Source organism: Osmerus eperlanus, chromosome 13 (genome assembly GCF_963692335.1).
Source record: "Osmerus eperlanus chromosome 13, fOsmEpe2.1, whole genome shotgun sequence".
Taxonomy (NCBI): Eukaryota; Metazoa; Chordata; class Actinopteri; order Osmeriformes; family Osmeridae; genus Osmerus; species Osmerus eperlanus.
Window position 1 is genome coordinate 506,925 of NC_085030.1, and position 19,088 is coordinate 526,012.

At 40.7% G+C, this 19,088-nt stretch overlaps 1 protein-coding gene across 5 annotated transcripts in view; it reads right to left on the bottom strand.

Annotated features, from left to right (window-relative positions):
• Window positions 1–560: 560 nt before the first annotated feature.
• The window catches only part of LOC134032327 (tumor necrosis factor ligand superfamily member 13B-like), a 29,692-nt gene continuing 11,164 nt past the window's right edge, over window positions 561–19,088 (bottom strand). For 2 of the 5 annotated variants that reach the window (XM_062476268.1, XM_062476266.1), the window contains 4 exons: window positions 5,718–5,859; window positions 4,697–4,846; window positions 2,877–3,023; window positions 2,530–2,649 (listed from right to left, as the gene is read on the bottom strand). In XM_062476268.1, coding sequence (XP_062332252.1) covers window positions 4,731–4,846; window positions 5,718–5,859 — 258 coding nt within the window. In that variant the 3' untranslated portion in view covers window positions 2,530–2,649; window positions 2,877–3,023; window positions 4,697–4,730. Of the gene's footprint in view, window positions 2,650–2,876; window positions 3,024–4,696; window positions 4,847–5,717; window positions 5,860–19,088 lie in introns of those variants that run through there. The other 3 variants (XM_062476267.1, XM_062476265.1, XM_062476264.1) reach the window with 3 other exon arrangements.

A 19,088-nucleotide genomic window follows, 5' to 3' on the forward strand; every position in this document is an offset into this window, starting at 1 on the left:
TAAAAAGGTTTTGCATCCGTAATTCTACGGATGCACAAATCTTTTTCTGTGGATGCCAAACATTTTCTGCGAATGCAAAACATTTTCTGCGAATGCAAATCTTTTTCTACGGATGCAAAACTATTTCTACGGATGCAAAATATTATTGACCCTAATTTGACTCCATAGCCATGGAGCTTAAAGCTGGTGTAGGCAAGTTTTGCGAATTGCTATAGCTTCAAGGCCTGGCATGCCACGTCTCCCATGGATCATGCTGTCTCCCATTCTGCCCACATAGGCATCAGTGAGTGGGAAAGGAGGGCTAACGCACATTATTACACGGCCTTTATTGAACCGTTTTATGATTTACATGTATGCATTTAGCTCTTATCCAAAGCAAGTAGCCTGTAGATGTAGATAATCAATAACTCAAAAGTACGCACATTCTCAAGAAGATCGTCTAAAATGATGTAGCAATAGCCGTAGCCTACTAATTTTTCGAAATCATTTGAAAGAGTAAATAAAGTTTTTTCATTAACATTCATTTTGGGGGTTTTCAAATTCTCGAAGTGCTATCAAACACAGACATTGTGAAAGGTTGGTCCTACTGTAGCAGAGTAATATGCATGCAGTTCTCTACTGGCGTCTTCAAGTTATTGTATAAATCCATTCTCCACCTGTACTAGCTAACTTCTTAGTATTCTTTAGTATGTTTTGACAATTATGTAGATGTGGTGTAAGCAAAGAGGGAGACTTGAGAAATCTGACATAAATACATCTGTTATTTCACACAATAAAAGATCTTCTTTGGCAACACACTTTTTGTATACACACAACCAATGTTGTAAACGCAGTAGACACAAATAGGATGAATATTATAACCAGTACAAAACTCAGTTCTGGTGTCCCAGACTCATACAAACAAAAAAGGGAAGGATTGTGTAAAAACTCAGTCAGCAGTATAAGGCTTCCATTGTAAGCTGTGATACATTCCGATTTATAAAGGTCTGGAATGTTAACCTTGGCTTTCCTCAAGATTATCAGCCAGTTTGTATCACAGCAGTTTAAAGCGTTTCCACTAATATATAGAACTTGAAGACGCACAGACAAATTAGCAACCAAAGAATCATCTAATGAAACAAAAGCATTATTTCTAACATCAAGCTCTCTTATTGGAGAACATACAATGCTGTCAGGGATCGCAACTAGGTTGTTGTAGGAAATGTTAAGCTGAGTCAGTGCTGTTAAACAAGGTAAAGACCAGTCAGTGTTTGTCATGTTAATTTCACTGATACTAAGTGACTGTAAACTTCTCTGGACACCCTCCAAGGTATCCAAGCGTATCATCAAATCTTCATTCCTTGCCAGTTTGAGAGAAACGAGAGGTGTTTGATCAAAAGTTCTTGGATGGAGAACCTCTATGCCATTGTCTTGTAAGTTAAGATGTCTTAGAGTCCTAATTTGGCTGAAGTTGACGCAGGACAAATCAGGTTGTGGGCTTCGTTTTGTCATGTTGTCTGGTTTTGGTCTTGGTTCACATGGCTTCACGGTGTTCTGTTGTAGATTCAGAGTCTCTATACGAGGCAGGGACTGTAGAGAGAGGGGGGATAAGTGTGTGATGTCATTGTTTTGCAAGTCAAAGTACCGCAAGGAGGGAAAGAGCGGTTGGGCAAAGTTTCCCACAGTACCATCCTGCGCAGAGTCATAGCTGAAATCAGACAAACAGTTTGTACTCAAATTCAGTGTTTCCAAAGCTGTCAGATACCTCAGGGTTTGTAGAGGAAAGTACCTGAAGTGATTGTTACTCAAGTCCATATAAACCAACGGTATGTGCCTCCAGTTGGAATATATGTTATCGTTCTCTAAAGTACTGTTCTTCGCACACGTGATCTCTTTGTAAAGAGTGTTGGACTCTGGCACCTGGACCTCTGTGCTCATGGCCCCCAACATGTTGTGTTGCAGGTGAAGGTGTCTCAGATGACTGGTCTTTGGGACAATTGGAAAATAAAGGAGGTTGTTGTGACTCAGATCCAAGATTTCAAGTTTGTACAATTCCTCATCCTCGTGTGTTACAAAGAACTCAATAGAATTTCGGCTCAGGTTCAAGAATTTCACCTGATGGAGTTTGAAGTCACAGATGTGGGCCAAATTGTTTCGGGCCAAGTTCAAACTTTCTAGTTCTCTCAAAGTTATAAATGTCCCCGGCTCTATATGTGATATGAGATTATTTTCAAGGGAAATCGTTCTCAAGCCCTTGGCTCCTGTAAAGGATTTTGACATTAGTTTCATCAAAGTATTTCCTGTGAGATCTAGGTGTTCCAGAGAGGACATGTTGGAAATATAAAGTCCTACTGCATCACCATCTAAGCTGTTCAGAGACATATCCAGCCTCCTCAATGTTTGGAGGCGCTGTAGGGTTTTGCTGTTTATCTCAACGTTGTTGTTCAGCTCATTACGGGCCAGGTTCAGTTCTATCAGTTCTGGAACATACTGGAAAACCAGATCATCCATGAGCTCAAGATGGTTATAGCTGAGGTCCAGTCTCTTCAGGTCTGGTAGAGCCAGCAGGCCCAGCTGCCTGATCATGTTGTGGGAGAGGTCCAGTCCCCTAAGCCTTGGGTCCAGTCCGTCAGGAACTGACGTCAGGTTCTGGTGTTGCTGGGACAGCTCCTGGTTTTGAAGTAATACATGTATCACATGCTTAAAAATATGCACATATGCTGGTGTTGTAAGTGTAATGGTGCTGCAGAAGGCTTGCACTTTCAAACACTACCAATAGTACTTAGGGCTTCTGGAAATCAATACATGACAATGTTACAATATTAAGTTTGTTAATCAGAACAACTACAGTAAAATGTAATTAGACAATGAAGTTTCCTATTTTCTGGAGGTCCTACCTGGTGGTGCAGATCTTGCCTTCCAAAGACTGGATAAAGGAGAGAGTGTGACCATAAGAGGTAAAAGAGATTGAGAGTGTGTCCCATCATCATTCTGCTTATTTTGCTTCTCTGGGCAGCGCTGCATGACTCTACAGCCATATATAGCTGCTCGTCATGAAAAATAAAAAAAAAGTAAGAGGAAAGAAGGGATGTGGACACCAGATACGCTGCTTGTTGACTTTTATTAACCCAATAAACACGTATGTCACAACACCCTCTGAGAGGACAGAGCATGTCGAGTTTAATATATTTGAAGAAAATATTTGCGACCCTATCAAGTTGTCAAAAATGTGTTATTTCTAGATTTCTCCGCATTAACATTTATTTTAAGATCTATTCAAATATTGATGAATGACAAATGCTCCTGCCCTGAGCGCAAACCTTCATACAGCCATCCAAGCATGAAACATTAGATCATAGTTGTCTATCACCTTATTGTGTGACATTGTGCAATTGTTATTTGATCAACAAAAAATACTCATACATATTTACATATCTGTATATACATGTATATATATCAATATAAATATTTGACTTTTGTGACAAAAGTTTTCAGTTTCAGAATGATTTGGCGTGTTCTGTTGTTACCAACCTTTCTCTATTTACAAAGGGAAACAATTCACAATTGTTTTTAAGCAAACCTTAGATTTAACTTACCCCTGTATAAACTTGCTTTAATCTCTCCTAGTAAGGATCCTTTTATGAGTTTAATTTAGAATTTTAAGCCACATTTCTTTATTCTATGACAGGTATGTCTGATGAAACCCATCAGTACAAATATGTGTTACCTTCACGTAAGGCATATTATATCAGCCAACCGGACAACACCTCTTCCATGGCAGGTAAATTTATCACTGTTTGTTCCTGCTATAGTTAAATCCGGAACTCTTTCCTAAACGGAAACCTTGCTAAAATAGCCAGGAAGAACAAACAAACTTCCGGTGAGGAGGTGGGGGGGAAGCACTGTCGAAGGTATAAACAGACACAGTGATGAAATAAACTGTGATGACAGAACACAGCAGAACACACAAACAAAGACTGTCACGGGACAAGGACCAGAGTAGTAGTACCTACAGGCTTGAAGGCTACCTGCACCTGAAGTGACAAGAGATTTATTTCTATGTTGCTATTTTTACGACAATACTCCAAATACAAAAGACCATGACAGAGGTTTTAAAATAAGAAAAAGTTGCAGAAAGCATCATTTGTACGGAACTGCTTGGAAATAATTTACAGATTCCCTGAGTGGTTCTGAAACGTCCATCATCCAGTTTACATTTATCTTTAAGGCTTTTACCAAGACCATATTTTTCCTGTTGTCATTAAATGTCTGTATCAGCTGCCTCCAGGTCTTTTTGGAGGCTGGTATATCCTGCTGATAACCACACTTTCAATCTTCTCTCCAACACTGACAGTGTTGACAATGTTTCAAGCCTCATCGTTTTCCCCAGTTTATTGTCATTTCGTTCTTGTCCTCTGCTCCATTTTGTTTTGTTTCTAAACATTTTGCATCATTTTTTTTGTGCATCCCTCTACAGTGTCAGGACTCCCTTGAAAAAGCAACACTGGCTTCAGTGAACTTTCACTGAAAGTTAACTAAATAAGAAATCTTCTTCTTCAAATATGGATATCAAGCTAACCTGCAAGCCAGGAGCTAGTATAATTATTATAAAAGTATTTAGCTTAGGGGTAAACATGGGGAATATTATCCTGTGAGAAAAATAGAGATAAGATTAGGCTTGCAAAAACTGTCATGGCCTGACTGGCCAGTGACAAACCTTGGGCCAAATCTCTTCTGCTCTTCAGCGGAGCTCAGGTAAGCTGCATGATGCCAAAGAAGGTGGAGTCAGCGTCCATGGAGATCTGGGCCTGGGGTCGGTCTGGGATGACCAGCTCAAGCTCATCTCTCTGGTCCAACTTCACTATACCTGGGGAAGGAGTGAGAAGGGGGCTTTACAGTTGTATTTTGTCTGAAGAGGGAGATAGATAGGGGAGGGTATTACAGCTCCAAAACATCTGGGGAGAGAGAAAGATAGGAGGGCCCTGCAGCTTCATTGTGCCTGTACATGGAGCATTTTAGATTTTCAAAGGGGAGAGGAGGGTAGCATTCTGACATAATTATGTAAAACTTCCATGCAAGGTTAGCCTGCCCTGCATAAGAAGATGCTGTTTAGTGTTTTATAATGGCCATCTTTGTTAGAGAGTTGCCTTGCTTACTACTTCTAAACTCCCAATCATTGTCCTCTTCCTGTATTTCCAGTGTGTCTCCTGCAAATTTAAATAATGTATGATGAACTGATACTTCAAGGCACTTAAAGTTAAACATTTAATTCAACCACTGCAAGAAACCAATGAATTAGTCTCCTAAATTGCAACTGTTAGACAAATCAAATGCACCTTCATTTAATTCTGCAGAACTTACCTGTAGACTAGCTAACCCTAACAGATATTTTTGAGCATGTTGCATTTTGAAAAATTAATTATAATAAATAATTGGGGCATATTGTGTTTGAGAACTTGTAACATAGCACATACAACATTTGTCGTTGTTGATATTTCTTCTGTTGCAACCATATTATGAGGAATTTATGCAGTATTGTAGAAGAGATGGTGCTATTTTTGCACAGACCTTTCCATGACACAATGTAAAACAGTTACAATGGTACACATCCAGTCCTTGATTTTCAGCTGCACTTACTACATGCACTATTTGAATGTCACTTTGGTTAAAAATTTCCTCTTAAGTTAATACATGTAAATATCATCAAACAGGTCTGCTCTCAGGTTGTGGGGGCCTACCTGCGGTGTAACAGGTGTTGGCAGAGTTAGTCTGGGGCATCTCCTGGAGGCAGCGCAGCAGGTCAAAGGATCTCTGACTGGTCTGCGAACCGCTGCTACGTACAATGTGACCCATAATGGCTCCTGGACTCAGGAACAGAACCTGACAGTTAAAGATCAACAGGGTTGGGGAGTAACGGATTACAAGTAATCGGATTACTGTAATCTAATTACAAAATAATTGTAACTGAATATTTATTTTTCTTTTCAAGTTTTCAACACAAAAATACAAACACAACAAACCCCTGTGGTCGATCCTCCCTCCCTCAACCTTCCCTTCACAATTCAGACATATATAGTTCGATTTCAGGTTGAATATAGTAAAAAAAAAGAAGAAGTTAAGTACAAAATGATCAGAAATAGAACTTCCATGACAATTATAGTAACCATAAAAATAGTAATAATAATATTCTTAGAAAAAAGTACTTCGTTTTGTATATATTTCAGACCATGTTGCTATCGTCGTTTCGCAGATGCCATGCATTCTGGCAACAGAAATTTCAGAAACTATTATGTCAAGAAATGTGTTCAGCCATTGTAATCGAGTCAGTGTATGTGGTGGTAGCCAGCGTTGAGCTAGGATATTTTTAGCAGCAGTCAACCCAGATAATTCTATTATTTTTTCTGATTTTGGAAATTGAAAAATATTCAACAGTGTGGCTGTGGGGGTGCAAGGTAAGTCCCTCCCTAACAATTCTGATAGTGTAGATGTCACCATCTTCCAGAAATGAGCCACCGGCTCACAATACCAGTACATGTGCATAAATGTTCCCACCTGACCAACAGTGCACAGATCACATAATGGAGAGGTAGAGATCTTCATGCATTGGCATTTTCTTGGGGTCAGGTAGAGGATTCTTAGAGGATTCTATAATTGAACCCCACACTTTGTCCCATTGTATGGAGTAATCCTTTTGATTCAGGTCCTTTAACCAAATATTGTGTACATAAAGAGAAGTGTAAGAAGATAATAAAAATTGGGAATACAGTAAAGACACTATACCCTTTGGATTGCTTTTGCTTAGTATATTATGCAGGGGATGGAGCACAAGTTTTGTGTTCCAGGGAACTCCATAGGCTTTCATAGAGGACCTTAATTGATGATACAGGAAGAAAGAGAAGCCAGGCAGATTATAGAATTTACGTAGGTCATCAAAAGAACGAAGGCAATTATCATCGAAAATATCACGTAAGACATGAATACCTCTGTCCCTCCAGGCAGGAAAGGTAAATGGAGCTTTACCAGTTAGGAGTGAATAGTTATTAAATATTGGGGTATTCAGATGCCATTTCTGGGCAGGTTTTAGTGATTTTTCAGCGGCACGCCAGACAGTGAGAAGATAAGAGACTATTGGACCTAATCTTTGCTTAGATTGTTTGCAAGTGCTGAATGAATCAGATCTTGGAGTCTGTGGGGGGAAGCAAGCCTCTCCTCCACAGGCCTCCAAGAAACCGATGCATTTGGGTTTAGCCAAACTGAGATTGGACGGAGATTGGACCAAAAGTATAATTTAAAATTTGGGACTGAAAGACCACCCTGTGCTCTGTGTCGTTGTAATGTGGACATTTTAATCCGAGGCTGTTTCCCCTTCCAAATGAATTTAGATACTAATGACTGGAGATTTTGCCAGTATTTGGGAGGAGGGGCTAACGGTAACATGGAAGAGAAAAAATTAACCCTTGGTAAAATGTCCATCTTGACCACAGAGACACAGGCCCGCATTGTAAGCGGGGTGTGTGACCATCTGTCAAGGTCCCTATCAATGCGGTCAAGGATGCCCTTAAAGTTTTTAGATGCTGTATTTGACAAAGATGGATAGACATCAATGCCCAGATATTTAAAGTGCTTCACAATGGGTATGTCAGGGGGCAGCAAAGAGGGGATTCATCTAGAGTTGAGGGAGTCAGGTGGCTGAGCGGTGAGGGAGTCGGGCTAGTAATCTGAAGGTTGCCAGTTCGATTCCTAGCCGTGCAAAATGAAGTTGTGTCCTTGGGCAAGGCACTTCACCCTACTTGCTTCGGGGGGAATGTCCCTGTACTTACTGTAAGTTGCTCTGGATAAGAGCTCTGCTAAATGACTAAATGTAGAGTTAAGTGGTAACAATGACGATTTGGACCAGATAATTTTATAGCCTGACATCTTACTAAAGTCTCTGAATGTATCTAGGATGTATTGAATAGAGGTGGGTGTCTGATCTATAAATAATAGTATTTTGTCGGCATATAACGCCAAGTGATGTTTAGTATTTTTATAAGTGATAAGAGTATTAAGAGGATGTTGTCGTATCGACTGAGCAAGTGGTTCTAGTGAGAGAGCAAACAACAGAGGAGAAAAATGGCATCCTTGGCGGCAAGACCGTGAGACTGGGAATGGAGAGGACATATTATGGCCATTACAGCAGAAGGGTTACTGTAAAGTAATTTTGTTAGATCGATGAATTGATGGTCAAAACCAAATTTTTCTAGAACCACCCATAAATAATCCCATTCCAGTCGGTCAAATGCTTTTCTCAATATCCCGAGCTGCATGGATGATATGTAGCAGTCGGCGCATGTTGTCTGATGCTAAACAAGATTTTATAAAGCCCGGCCGTCTGGTCCTGATGTATAAGTTTGGTCATGTATAGCCTAAATCTACCCGTGTAGCTAGCACTCTGGCGAATACCTTTATTTATATAAACTTCAACTGGTTATAAACTAGGTTTTGAAAGTAATTCAAAAGTAATGGAAAGTAATCAGGTTACATGACTGAGTCTGGGTAATCCAAAAGTTAAGTTACTGATTACAATTGTGGATGGGTAACTATAAACTGTAACGGATTACATTTAAAAAGTAACCTACCCAACCCAACACATTGGGGTGCATGTGGTTTACCTCAGAGCTAGTAGGCTACATTTGTCAGTTTGTCAGCTGCTGCACATTGGCATAAATGGGTGAAGAGTTGCTGACTTATGGACTGGTCTGATTATTGTTGTTGATTGCTTTTTCAGGGATTCCTTTTTCAAGTTTATTTTCTCATGTACTTAATTTGTTTATCCAAGTTCTAGTCTTCTGAGGGAATACATTAGTTGTTGACTTTCATAAGCATGAAGCCATGCAAGCTGAAGCATGAAGCCATGCAAGCTGAAGCATGAAGCCATGCAAGCTGAAGCATGAAGCCATGCAAGCTGAAGCATGAAGCCATGCAAGCTGAAGCATGAAGCCATGCAAGCTGAAGCATGAAGCCATGCAAGCTGAAGCATTGTTGGAAAAATTGAAGATGTAACACATTTATCCTGTATAAGAATGATTCTGTGTTCAGCATTCCTTGGGTGCAAAGAGAGGCCTGCCCCCAGATCTGAACTCTGGGTAAACATACAAGACCCTTATCTTGGGGTTGAGGACTAGGAAGAAGGAGGTTGTTTTGGTTGTTTTAAGGAGATACTTTGTGACAAGGACTATAGGTGGAGATGCAAGGTCTGGTGACCATTTGTTGACACCTATGTGAAGGAGTTTACGACCCCAGGACCGGAGATCCTGTTGTTGTGTTTCAATCAGGGTTGATGTCGTAAACACACGCACACGTAAACACGCACGCACACACGCGCGCCAGGTCTATGCAAGGGAGCCAATGAAGAAGAGCCATGGGACCTTTGTGTGCCTTTGTCTTAACCAATGACTGTAAAGAGCGGGGCTGCTTAAATAGGTAGCTGGCGCAACATGCTAGCAGACAAACTTTGTACCACAATGGCGTGTGATGTTTTTGTCTCCTTGTGGGCCGGCCGCAAGCAATAAAGCTTTCTTAAACTTGTTCACCGACTGACTGTGCAATGCTTGATAGATTAATAGGTAACCCTTCCTTTTACAGTCCCTTAAGTACTAGGTATTTACATAGAAAGTAAAGGGTATGTTATGTGTTTTATTGGGTATTACCGATTGGTACCAAGGTGGTAAATACCTAGATAATTCGAAGTATTTACCCATTAACTAAATACGGCGGTGTGATTGGCTTTGTGGGAAGTTAAATTCCTCTATTTGAACGGGACCGCTCCTAACAACATCAATTCGTTGGTCATCGGCAATATGCTCTGGCCAGCACCCCGGGTCTGTCTCTGTAAATGGGGCTTTCTCCCTGGCATCTCCCTCATTTGTCTCAGTGGTAGGAACTTCATCGTCATGTTCTTGTAACAATATTTGGTCATCATTATTGCCAGCAGTTTGAGTTGAAGACGTATCTGTACTTTGGCTAGCATCCTGCGACGGGGGTTCGGCCGCTGCTGTCGCTGGTAGGGTTAGAGCTACTGTACTGATGCTGGACCAAAGAAAGAGGTCACTTTTGGTAGACTGACTAAAACTTTCTTTTTTTTGTCCAATATCTTTCTTTTTTCAGCACCACTGGCATATGTACGTTTCATTTCCTCTCAAACTAACATTTTAACCTAACGGCAAAAAACGCAAAGGTATAAACGAGCCTACGGCTACTTCAGATCATGAATATATATAGTCTAAAGGCTTCAGATCGCTTAAGCCGGTCGCAGTAAACTTCGCCATGGTAACCGTGAGTTCGACCAATCAGAGAGACGTCAGTCAGTGTTGTTTTGCTTAGGATTGTGGGTAATGTAGTATAACAGAAGATCGCAAATAACAAGGTTGATTTCATACGGACTTGTGGCTTTTATAGGAGCAGAAACTTTCGTTTCACAACCTCGTAGCTCGATTTTTGCTGGTCTGTTGGGGGCCCACTTGGAGGGCGGGGCACGTTTCAATTGAAACGGGTGAAACATAGGTAAGGCCGCGTCTGCATATGAGAAGTTTGTTTTGGAAATGGGACCAAAATCGAAGTTGCTCTTTTGAAAAACTGTCAAAGAGGAGGGCCGCATGTAAAAATGAAAATAACCTTTTTATGTCGCCTCTTTACTTCGATGTTGGTCCAAACTTCTCATATGCTCTCTCTCTTTCGCACCGTGGGGCCGAAAATCAAGATGTTCCACTTAGCGCTCCCCCTAGAGGCCTGGACAACTTCCGTTGTGAAAACTGGATGCAGCGTTTTTGGTTTGCGTGCTTTCGTTATTGCAACGCGTTTATGTATTTGCAGCGTTTTTGGTTTGAGTGCTTTCGTTTTTGCAATGCGTTTATGTATTTGCAGCGTTTTTGGTTTGCGTGCTTTCGTTTTTGCAATGCGTTTATGTATTTGGTTGTGTTGTGTGTATTACAGTCCAGTTTCATATTACTTACTGAGTAAATAGCCATGTTTTACCTGGTATCGCCTTGGAACGTATATTACAAGTTCTTACTAAGGGTAACGTTGACAAAGTGGTATTCGCTTACAAAGGGTATGGTAAGAGCCTGGTAACACTATGGAAACAAACACGGCTTCCTTTTACAGTCCAGTTTCATATTACTTACTGAGTAAATAGCCATGTTTACCTGGTATCGCCTTGGAACATATAGTACAAGTTCTTACTAAGGGTAACGTTGACAAAGTGGTATTCGCTTACAAAGGGTATGGTAAGAGCCTGGTAACACCATGGAAACAAACACGGCTTCCCTTTACAGTCCAGTTTCATATTACTTACTGAGTAAATAGCCATGTTTTACCTGGTATCGCCTTGGAACGTATAGTACAAGTTCATACTAAGGGTAACGTTGACAAAGTGGTATTCGCTTACAAAGGGTATGGTAAGAGCCTGGTAACACCATGGAAACAAACACGGCTTCCCTTTACAGTCCAGTTTCATATTACTTACTGAGTAAATAGCCATGTTTTACCTGGTATCGCCTTGGAACGTATAGTACAAGTTCATACTAAGGGTAACGTTGACAAAGTGGTATTCGCTTACAAAGGGTATGGTAAGAGCCTGGTAACACCATGGAAACAAACACGGCCTCCTTTTACAGTCCAGCTTCAGATTACTTACTAGTCCAAACATGCGCATGAACATACCCAGTATCCAAGAAGATTTACCGTGACAGTAGAGGAAAACTCTTCCCGCGGAGGTAGGTATATTATTTTTAGACCCGTGGACAACGTTGCCGCGACGTCGTACCTTGGTCGGCTGGGTACTTATTTTTTGGTCCCCTGGACAACGTTGCCGCGACGTTGTACCTTGGTCGGCTGGTTACGTTATTTTTAGACCCGTGGGCAACGTTGCCGCGACGTTGTACCATGGTCGGCTGGTTACGTTATTTTTTGGTCCCATGGACAACGTTGCCGCGACGTTGTACATTGGTTGGCTAATTACCTTATTTTTAGACCCGTGGACAACGTTGCCGCGACGTCGTACCTTGGTCGGCTGGTTACGTTATTTTTGGTCCCGTGGACAACGTTGCCGTGACGTTGTACCTTGGTCGGCTGGATACATTCATTTTGGTACCATGGGTTAAGTTGCGGCTAAGTCGCTCTTTGGTCGCAGGACAACGGATCTCGAGTGCATATAGTGGTTTATCCAGAGATGGAGAGATCACACTGGACTGCTCTCAGTTCTGACACTTTTGCAATGTACCCATAGTCTACATGAATTTTAATCACACACAATATTAAATGTTGCACCCAGCACGTATAAATGTAGACAATGCATGTAATTCATGTGCAGCTCAGCCCCAGCATGTCATTGGTCATCAATGTTCTCATATGCAGAAACATAGCTTTAATAAATAAGACTGAATCTGGAATATAATTTAGTCTTTCATTCTTTACTATAAACATGTACAAAAGCAATCAATGTGTGATGTGTAACATGATTAAGCAAACATTCTTTGTATAGCACACCAAAGCTGTATGACACACAATGCAAATTTGTGCTCCAATAATTTTTGTGATACAAAATTGTTAAATGTGACCAAAAGGTAAGCGACTCTTAAGAGGTTCATTTCCAAAGACAAGTCATCACAGAATATTACAATTCTTCCTTAGCAAACCTGCCCCTCAGTCTGCCCCTGAGCAACAACTTTGCGCATGCCCATTTCAACGCATCGCTCAAATTGGGGTTTCAGAAGAGATTTTGCAGGGGTTCAACACCGTCTTGTACGCATTGGATTTCAACTGGAAATTAGCTACTTCAAAGGTGAGTTTCTTTACAGAAATATATAAACATATTTTAAGAAATTTGATGGGGCATGCTTATACGTATATGTTTGAAATGTAGGCCATTTAGCCTGTTTATGTGCTATCAGATTCACATTGTTTACGTTAGGATTTCGATAGCTACAGTACAGTAGAGGTTAAACCCTCCAGAAAGTTATGTTGAAATACTGAAAATGCATAGGCCTACATGTTATCAAAGTTTAGCGTCTCACAAATCACCCACAAAAGAATCAGTGAAAATAAACGTTCAGAACTGTTAAAAAAACTTGTCCAAAAATAGTTTATTTAGCCCGGAATTTTCAAAGACTGGAGCTAGCGTGGCTGATCACGTTTTAATCACAGCAATGGCGTCTATAAAAGTATCATGTCACTAATTTTTCCAATTTGTACATGACATCTTTTTTTGGATAAGTTTATTCGTTTTAACCTTTTAGATGCGTGAGTTTTAAATATTTCCGACGCTTCCACCAGTTATTTTTCCAAAACGGCAGCTAGGTTGCTTTAATTAGCTTCCGTTACCTAGCAACCTAGCATAATACTCGTAGCAATGCTACTACCTGCTAGTGTTACTTGTTAGCCTACTAATTGTAAATTTTGAAGCCATACTATAGCGTTTGTCATAGTTTTTGTCTATCGGAAAACAGTCGGTTGGAATGTTCAGAATCACACATGTGCGACGCTACGATGTGGGGCCCTGCTTTCGAACGATCACATATGTGCAATGCTACTCCTTTTATATCAATATGCTATAACTATGTACATAAACTACATTCCATTTTCATTTCTGTACAGATTATCCTACCACCGTCACACGGCCTAGCACTGTGTCCCTGGGAAATGATGGTAAAGTAATGAATGACCGTTTAAAACAGTGACAATAATTGTATGAGCCATGGCAACCTAAAGGCTATGTTTTGAAGCAAAAGCATGACTTAAAACTTTTGCATCACCAGATTCCATACCCCTAGATATCAACTCTGGTCTGGTGGAGGTGAACCAATTGGGGGCCCAGGAAAACAGCTGGCAGCCAGGCAAGTGCAAATATAAGACACTCAAAAAAATATATGCTTTGTATACAACCATTCAAGGTAACATTTGTTATTTACATAAATGTTACAGCTAATCTAGAAGAACCACAGTGTATGCCAATCATGCTAACTCTTGTAAACTTGTTTTACTTGTCTGTAATGACAGACACATTACAGGTTATGCTCCGGAAGATGGAGACATTGGAGGAGAACCAGCGAGAGGCTCTCCTATTCAGGCGACTACAGGGCAGACACACTGAAGAGGTGCCAGTGATGGACCTACAGGTGGCCCAAACACAGGCTGAACTCCAAGACGCCTTAAGCGAGGAGCGCCTTAAGGTGCTGGAGTTGCGAAAGAGAGTGGTAAGTGTTTGGAGATGCCATGAACTATGGCTTACACGCAGCGTTCAATTTGGCACGCAACGTTCACATTGGTGCTGACAATAAGTTCATGACTTCTAATTCCAGACGCTGTGATGAAGTGGAAGACGGGACTGGGAGAGAAAGCTGTGGAGCTCCTCATAGAGGAGACACTCAAACACAACCCGGCAGCCCGTTCAAAACAAGCCAGGTGAATGAATCATGATTGCAGCTTCCATATCCAACCTTTCACATGGCTATGTGACACAAATCTAGAATCACATGTTTTTTTGATGATGTATATTATTTTAGATGTGATTTTTTATGACTTGTATAGCGCCTTTTTACACATGCAATTATGTTGATAGAACACTAACTTATTTTGTGCTTCATTGTCAGGGCCAACAGACAGGACCTGTAGCGGGGACTGGCAGAAGATTTTAATTCACTGTTTGGCACTTTGTTTGAAATAAAATGACAATGTTACATGGAAATGCTGCCTTGTTTATGATTAGCTGGAGTTAGGCTACACATCACACAAACCTCCTAAAGTTGGCTACCATGTAGCCTATTATACAAGAACAAGTAGCATTTTGGGCAAATGAGGTCTGCATATGAACCGCCCCAATATAAGCAGTAGAATTGAGAAATATAGGTTACTTAGTTAACGTTGCAGTTACGGACTGGCAACGTCACAAAATTACGTTGCTAGGAGGTCGCGGTTACGGACTGGCAACGTCGGAAAATGACGTTGCTAGGAGGTCGCGGTTACAGACTGGCAACGTCGGAAAATTACGTTGCTAGGAGGTCGCGGTTACGGACTGGCAACGTCAGAAAATTACGTTGCTAGGAGGTCGCGGTTACAGACTGGCAACGTCGGAAAAATAACGTTGCCACGACGTTGCGGTTACGGACTGGCAACGTCACAAGATTACGTTGCGGTTACGTTCTGGCGTCCCACAGATGCACGGTCCCGCAACATCGCCAAAGACGTTGCGGCAACGTATTTTTGGTCATCGAGTGACGTTGCGGCAACGTAAGGGCAACGTAACTGTGTTAGCTGGGTAGCTATACCAGCCATTGTCATTCTTTTCAGATAAATGTATCTGAAAAGGTATTTTATTGTAAAGTACTATCTTATCTTCTCATTAGACGTGGACTGTTACCGACATAAACCTTACGTAACTGCAGGGTAATAGTAGAGTATTTTGTTCGTAATTCTGCTGGAGCTTGGCCGTCTTTACCTACTTAGTAGCAGCGGTATTTACCCAATAACACATTATAATTTACCATATATATCTCCCGTTGTTACCAACTTACTACCAGCGGTATTTAAATAGTAATATTTATAAGTTTCCAGGTAAATAATAAGTTTTGTCCTCTGTCTTTACCTAATTAGGACCAGTGAAAATTACCCAGTAATGACCAGCACGTTAGCACTGGTTAATGGGTAAATACTTCGAATTATAGGTATTTACCACCTTGGTACCAATCGGTAATACCCAATAATATAGAAAATATACCCAGTAATGACCAGCACGTTAGTATTTAGTTAATGGGTAAATACTTCGAATTATCTAGGTATTTACCACCTTGGTACCAATCGGCAATACCCAATAATACAGAAAATATACCCAGTAATGACCAGTACGTTAGTATTAAGTTAATGGGTAAATACTAAGAATTATCTAGGTATTTACCACCTTGGTACCAATCGGTAATACCCAATAAAACACATAACATACCCTTTACTTTCTATGTAAATACTTAGTACTTAAGGGACTGTAAAAGGAAGGGTTACGATTAATATTTCTGACATTTTTGTCCTTCGAAGGCCGCATTCCAACACCCTTTCCATCATCCAGAACCAAGACCTGAAATCGTGCAGACGTGCATGACAATGGAGAACCTCGCAGCAAATATGGCTGTTTAAAAAGAGGCCCCCCAAAAACAGTTTTTTTGGGGGGGTGGATGGTGGAAAGGTGACGGAATTCTGGACGAGCTAAGAGGCACAGCTTTCGATGGACAAGGTAAGAATAAATTGTATATATATAGTCGAAGAATACTTGTTTTTTATTTTTATATACCGCGAGGGATGAAAAACTCTGCAGTGAAGTCGTTAAAGACTAATCACTGGTTAATATATAGTTGGATGAAATACTCCGCTGTGAAGTTGTGCACTAAACTCACAATGGATTCTAACCTGTAAATGTATATTGGTTGAATTTGACACATAATAACTGATTGTTATTGCTGATGAATTGGGAATTGTAATTTACACATGGTAAAGGCGTTTGACGTGCCATTAGCGAGTGGAGTTCTACATAAGTGCGTTTATTGTTGCTGAGATGTTTGTTTTGAGTATCTGAGTCTGGTGGTAGACACGTACCATAAACATGTGTTATTAAATCCTAGCCAAACGAACAGGACAAGGCCTGGTCGACCAGGCCTCGGATGCGTGAACATAAGATAGGACTTTTCAGTGTACAATGTAGAATTTGGACTCGATTTTTGAGTTAAATATAAATTACGTGCAATTATATCTCTTGCATTTTCTTAATTCAGGTCCAAGTTGTGAAATGGTGCAGGCTAATCACGGGGTCACGTTTACTAAGATATGGCGCCGGGGTACCGGGAAGCAGCGTTAGTAGCCTATTTTGCTAAGTTCTGTAGAAAGCCGTTGAGGTAAATGGATCGGTCCACAGTCGTTGTGAGAAGACTACAGGTATTAAATCACTCCGTGCGCACGTAAAAGATAGTACTAAATTAGTCGATGAGTACTAATTGTATAGTTGTTAAAATAGCGGTTCTATTGTGTGTATACCATTTGTGTAATTGTTTTACATGTTGTAAGAGGGTAGAATTGACCCTAGAAGGAAATCAGAAGGCTGACATGATTCTAGCGAATTTGCCAGTCCGCTGTCTGTTGAACAAAGTATTTTACAAATTGCTAAGATAGCTTTGGGATCTGAGAGGAAAAGATCCAAGCTGTGACTTTGTTAGCTAATAGCTAATGGTGAAAACGTGGAGGAAGTGCATTTTGCTCTGTCCTGAGACAAAGGAGTAGTGATGTGTCGTTCGTGAACGATTCGTTCATTTTGAACGAATCCTTACAAGGACTCGGGAGTAACGAGTCCTCTCAAAGAGTGATTCGTTCATTTTCTCGTGGCCGCGCATCGGGACTGTTGCATAGGCTCGTCCAAGTAAACAGAAATGATTCGTTCATTTCCCGACTCAGTCTTCGGGTACCAGTCTTTGGATCATTTTTCACGTGACCTGCATAGGCTCTGTAGTGGTAGCTAGAGGAAACGCTAGAGGGAACGATTCGTTCATTTCCCGACTCGGTCTTTCTACAAGTCTTTGGATCATTTTTCACGTGACCTGCATAGGCTCTGTAGTGGTAGCTAGAGGAAACGAACGATTCGTTCATTTCCCGACTCGGTCTTTCTACGAGTCTTTGGATCCTTTTTTCACGTGACCCGCATTGTATTTTTTAGTAAAGGAAACAGTTTCCTCATTCCCTTTCGTGTGCCCGCTGTTTTAGTAAGACGTGAATGATATTCGCTCAAGTCATCATACTGACTGGTTTTGTTATTTTCACTTTACATTTACACTTACAGTTTTTTACACTTTGCAGTGTAATTGTTTGCCGTGATAATTAAATGCTAGTGTGATAATAAATGACCAAATCATACAAACTGTCATGATACATTATTTTAATGCAGGAATTTCTTTTAAAATAGTATCTGCTGGTGCACATGTCATGCACTAACCTACATGAGAATATGATACGTGTTTGCAGTGGACGCCCCCCCCCCCCCGTTGAAATGAACGAATTACTCGAAAAAAGATTCGTTCATTTTACTGAACGAGATTCAAAGAACCGAATCAGTAAAATGATCCGAACTTCCCATCACTACAAAGGAGAGTCCAGGAAGTTAGATTTGCAACTATGGCAACGACATTTGTAGCTAACAAACTTACAGAGAGACTCAACAGCGATGGCGGCGGGTACAGGCTAGTAAAGGAATTGCAGCTTGACATTTGAGATCCAGGATAGCTAACCGCATGACGCATGCGCAGATGAAAATTGACAAATTGACAAAGACACAAATTTAGAGAAATAGATGAATTTGGAGCGAATTTTACATATTAATTTGGTTACTTTTGAAATAGGTTACGTGATGAGCATTTTGATACATTTGCTAATAACATTTACAAGCTTTTCTCCTGTCTGGCCCCCCAGTGGTGGAATCAACTCCCCACCTCCATCAGAGACACTGACTGTCTCTCCACCTTCAAGAAAAGGCTCAAGACGCACTTGTTCCGGGAGTACAACGGTACTTCGGAATGGTTCGCTTGACCCGATGTTAGTTTCCTCAAGGATCACAATGACTCTTGCTTAGAGACTTGTTGCTCTTGTGGTTAGTGGTAACTGATTTAAAATGTTTGTACTCGCTGTGATATAGTTTTTATTATTGTTGCTTGTTTTTTCCACAGGTACACTTGCACTTATAGCGGTTCATGTTGTTTAATTGTAACTTGTTTAACTACATGCTCTTATGGTTCTTCCCTTTGGCACTTACTTTGGTTGTTCACAATGTGTGCTTCATGTTTTGGCTACTCGCAATGTTTTTGTGGCTATCTTGTTATTATGATCAGTGACCTATGCACTTTGTAAAGCTCTCTCTTGAATGAATAAATGTAAATGTAAGATTTTTGTTTGTTTGAGTACATTTTATATGAGTTACAGAAAATCAGAGGAGAGATGGAGAAAGGTGGGGGCTAAAATAGAGTCCCGTTACGTTGAGATCTTACAAAGGTGATCCCAGAGGGGTGTAGTTCTGCATAATTATGTGAGTATTATTGCTGAAAGATGAG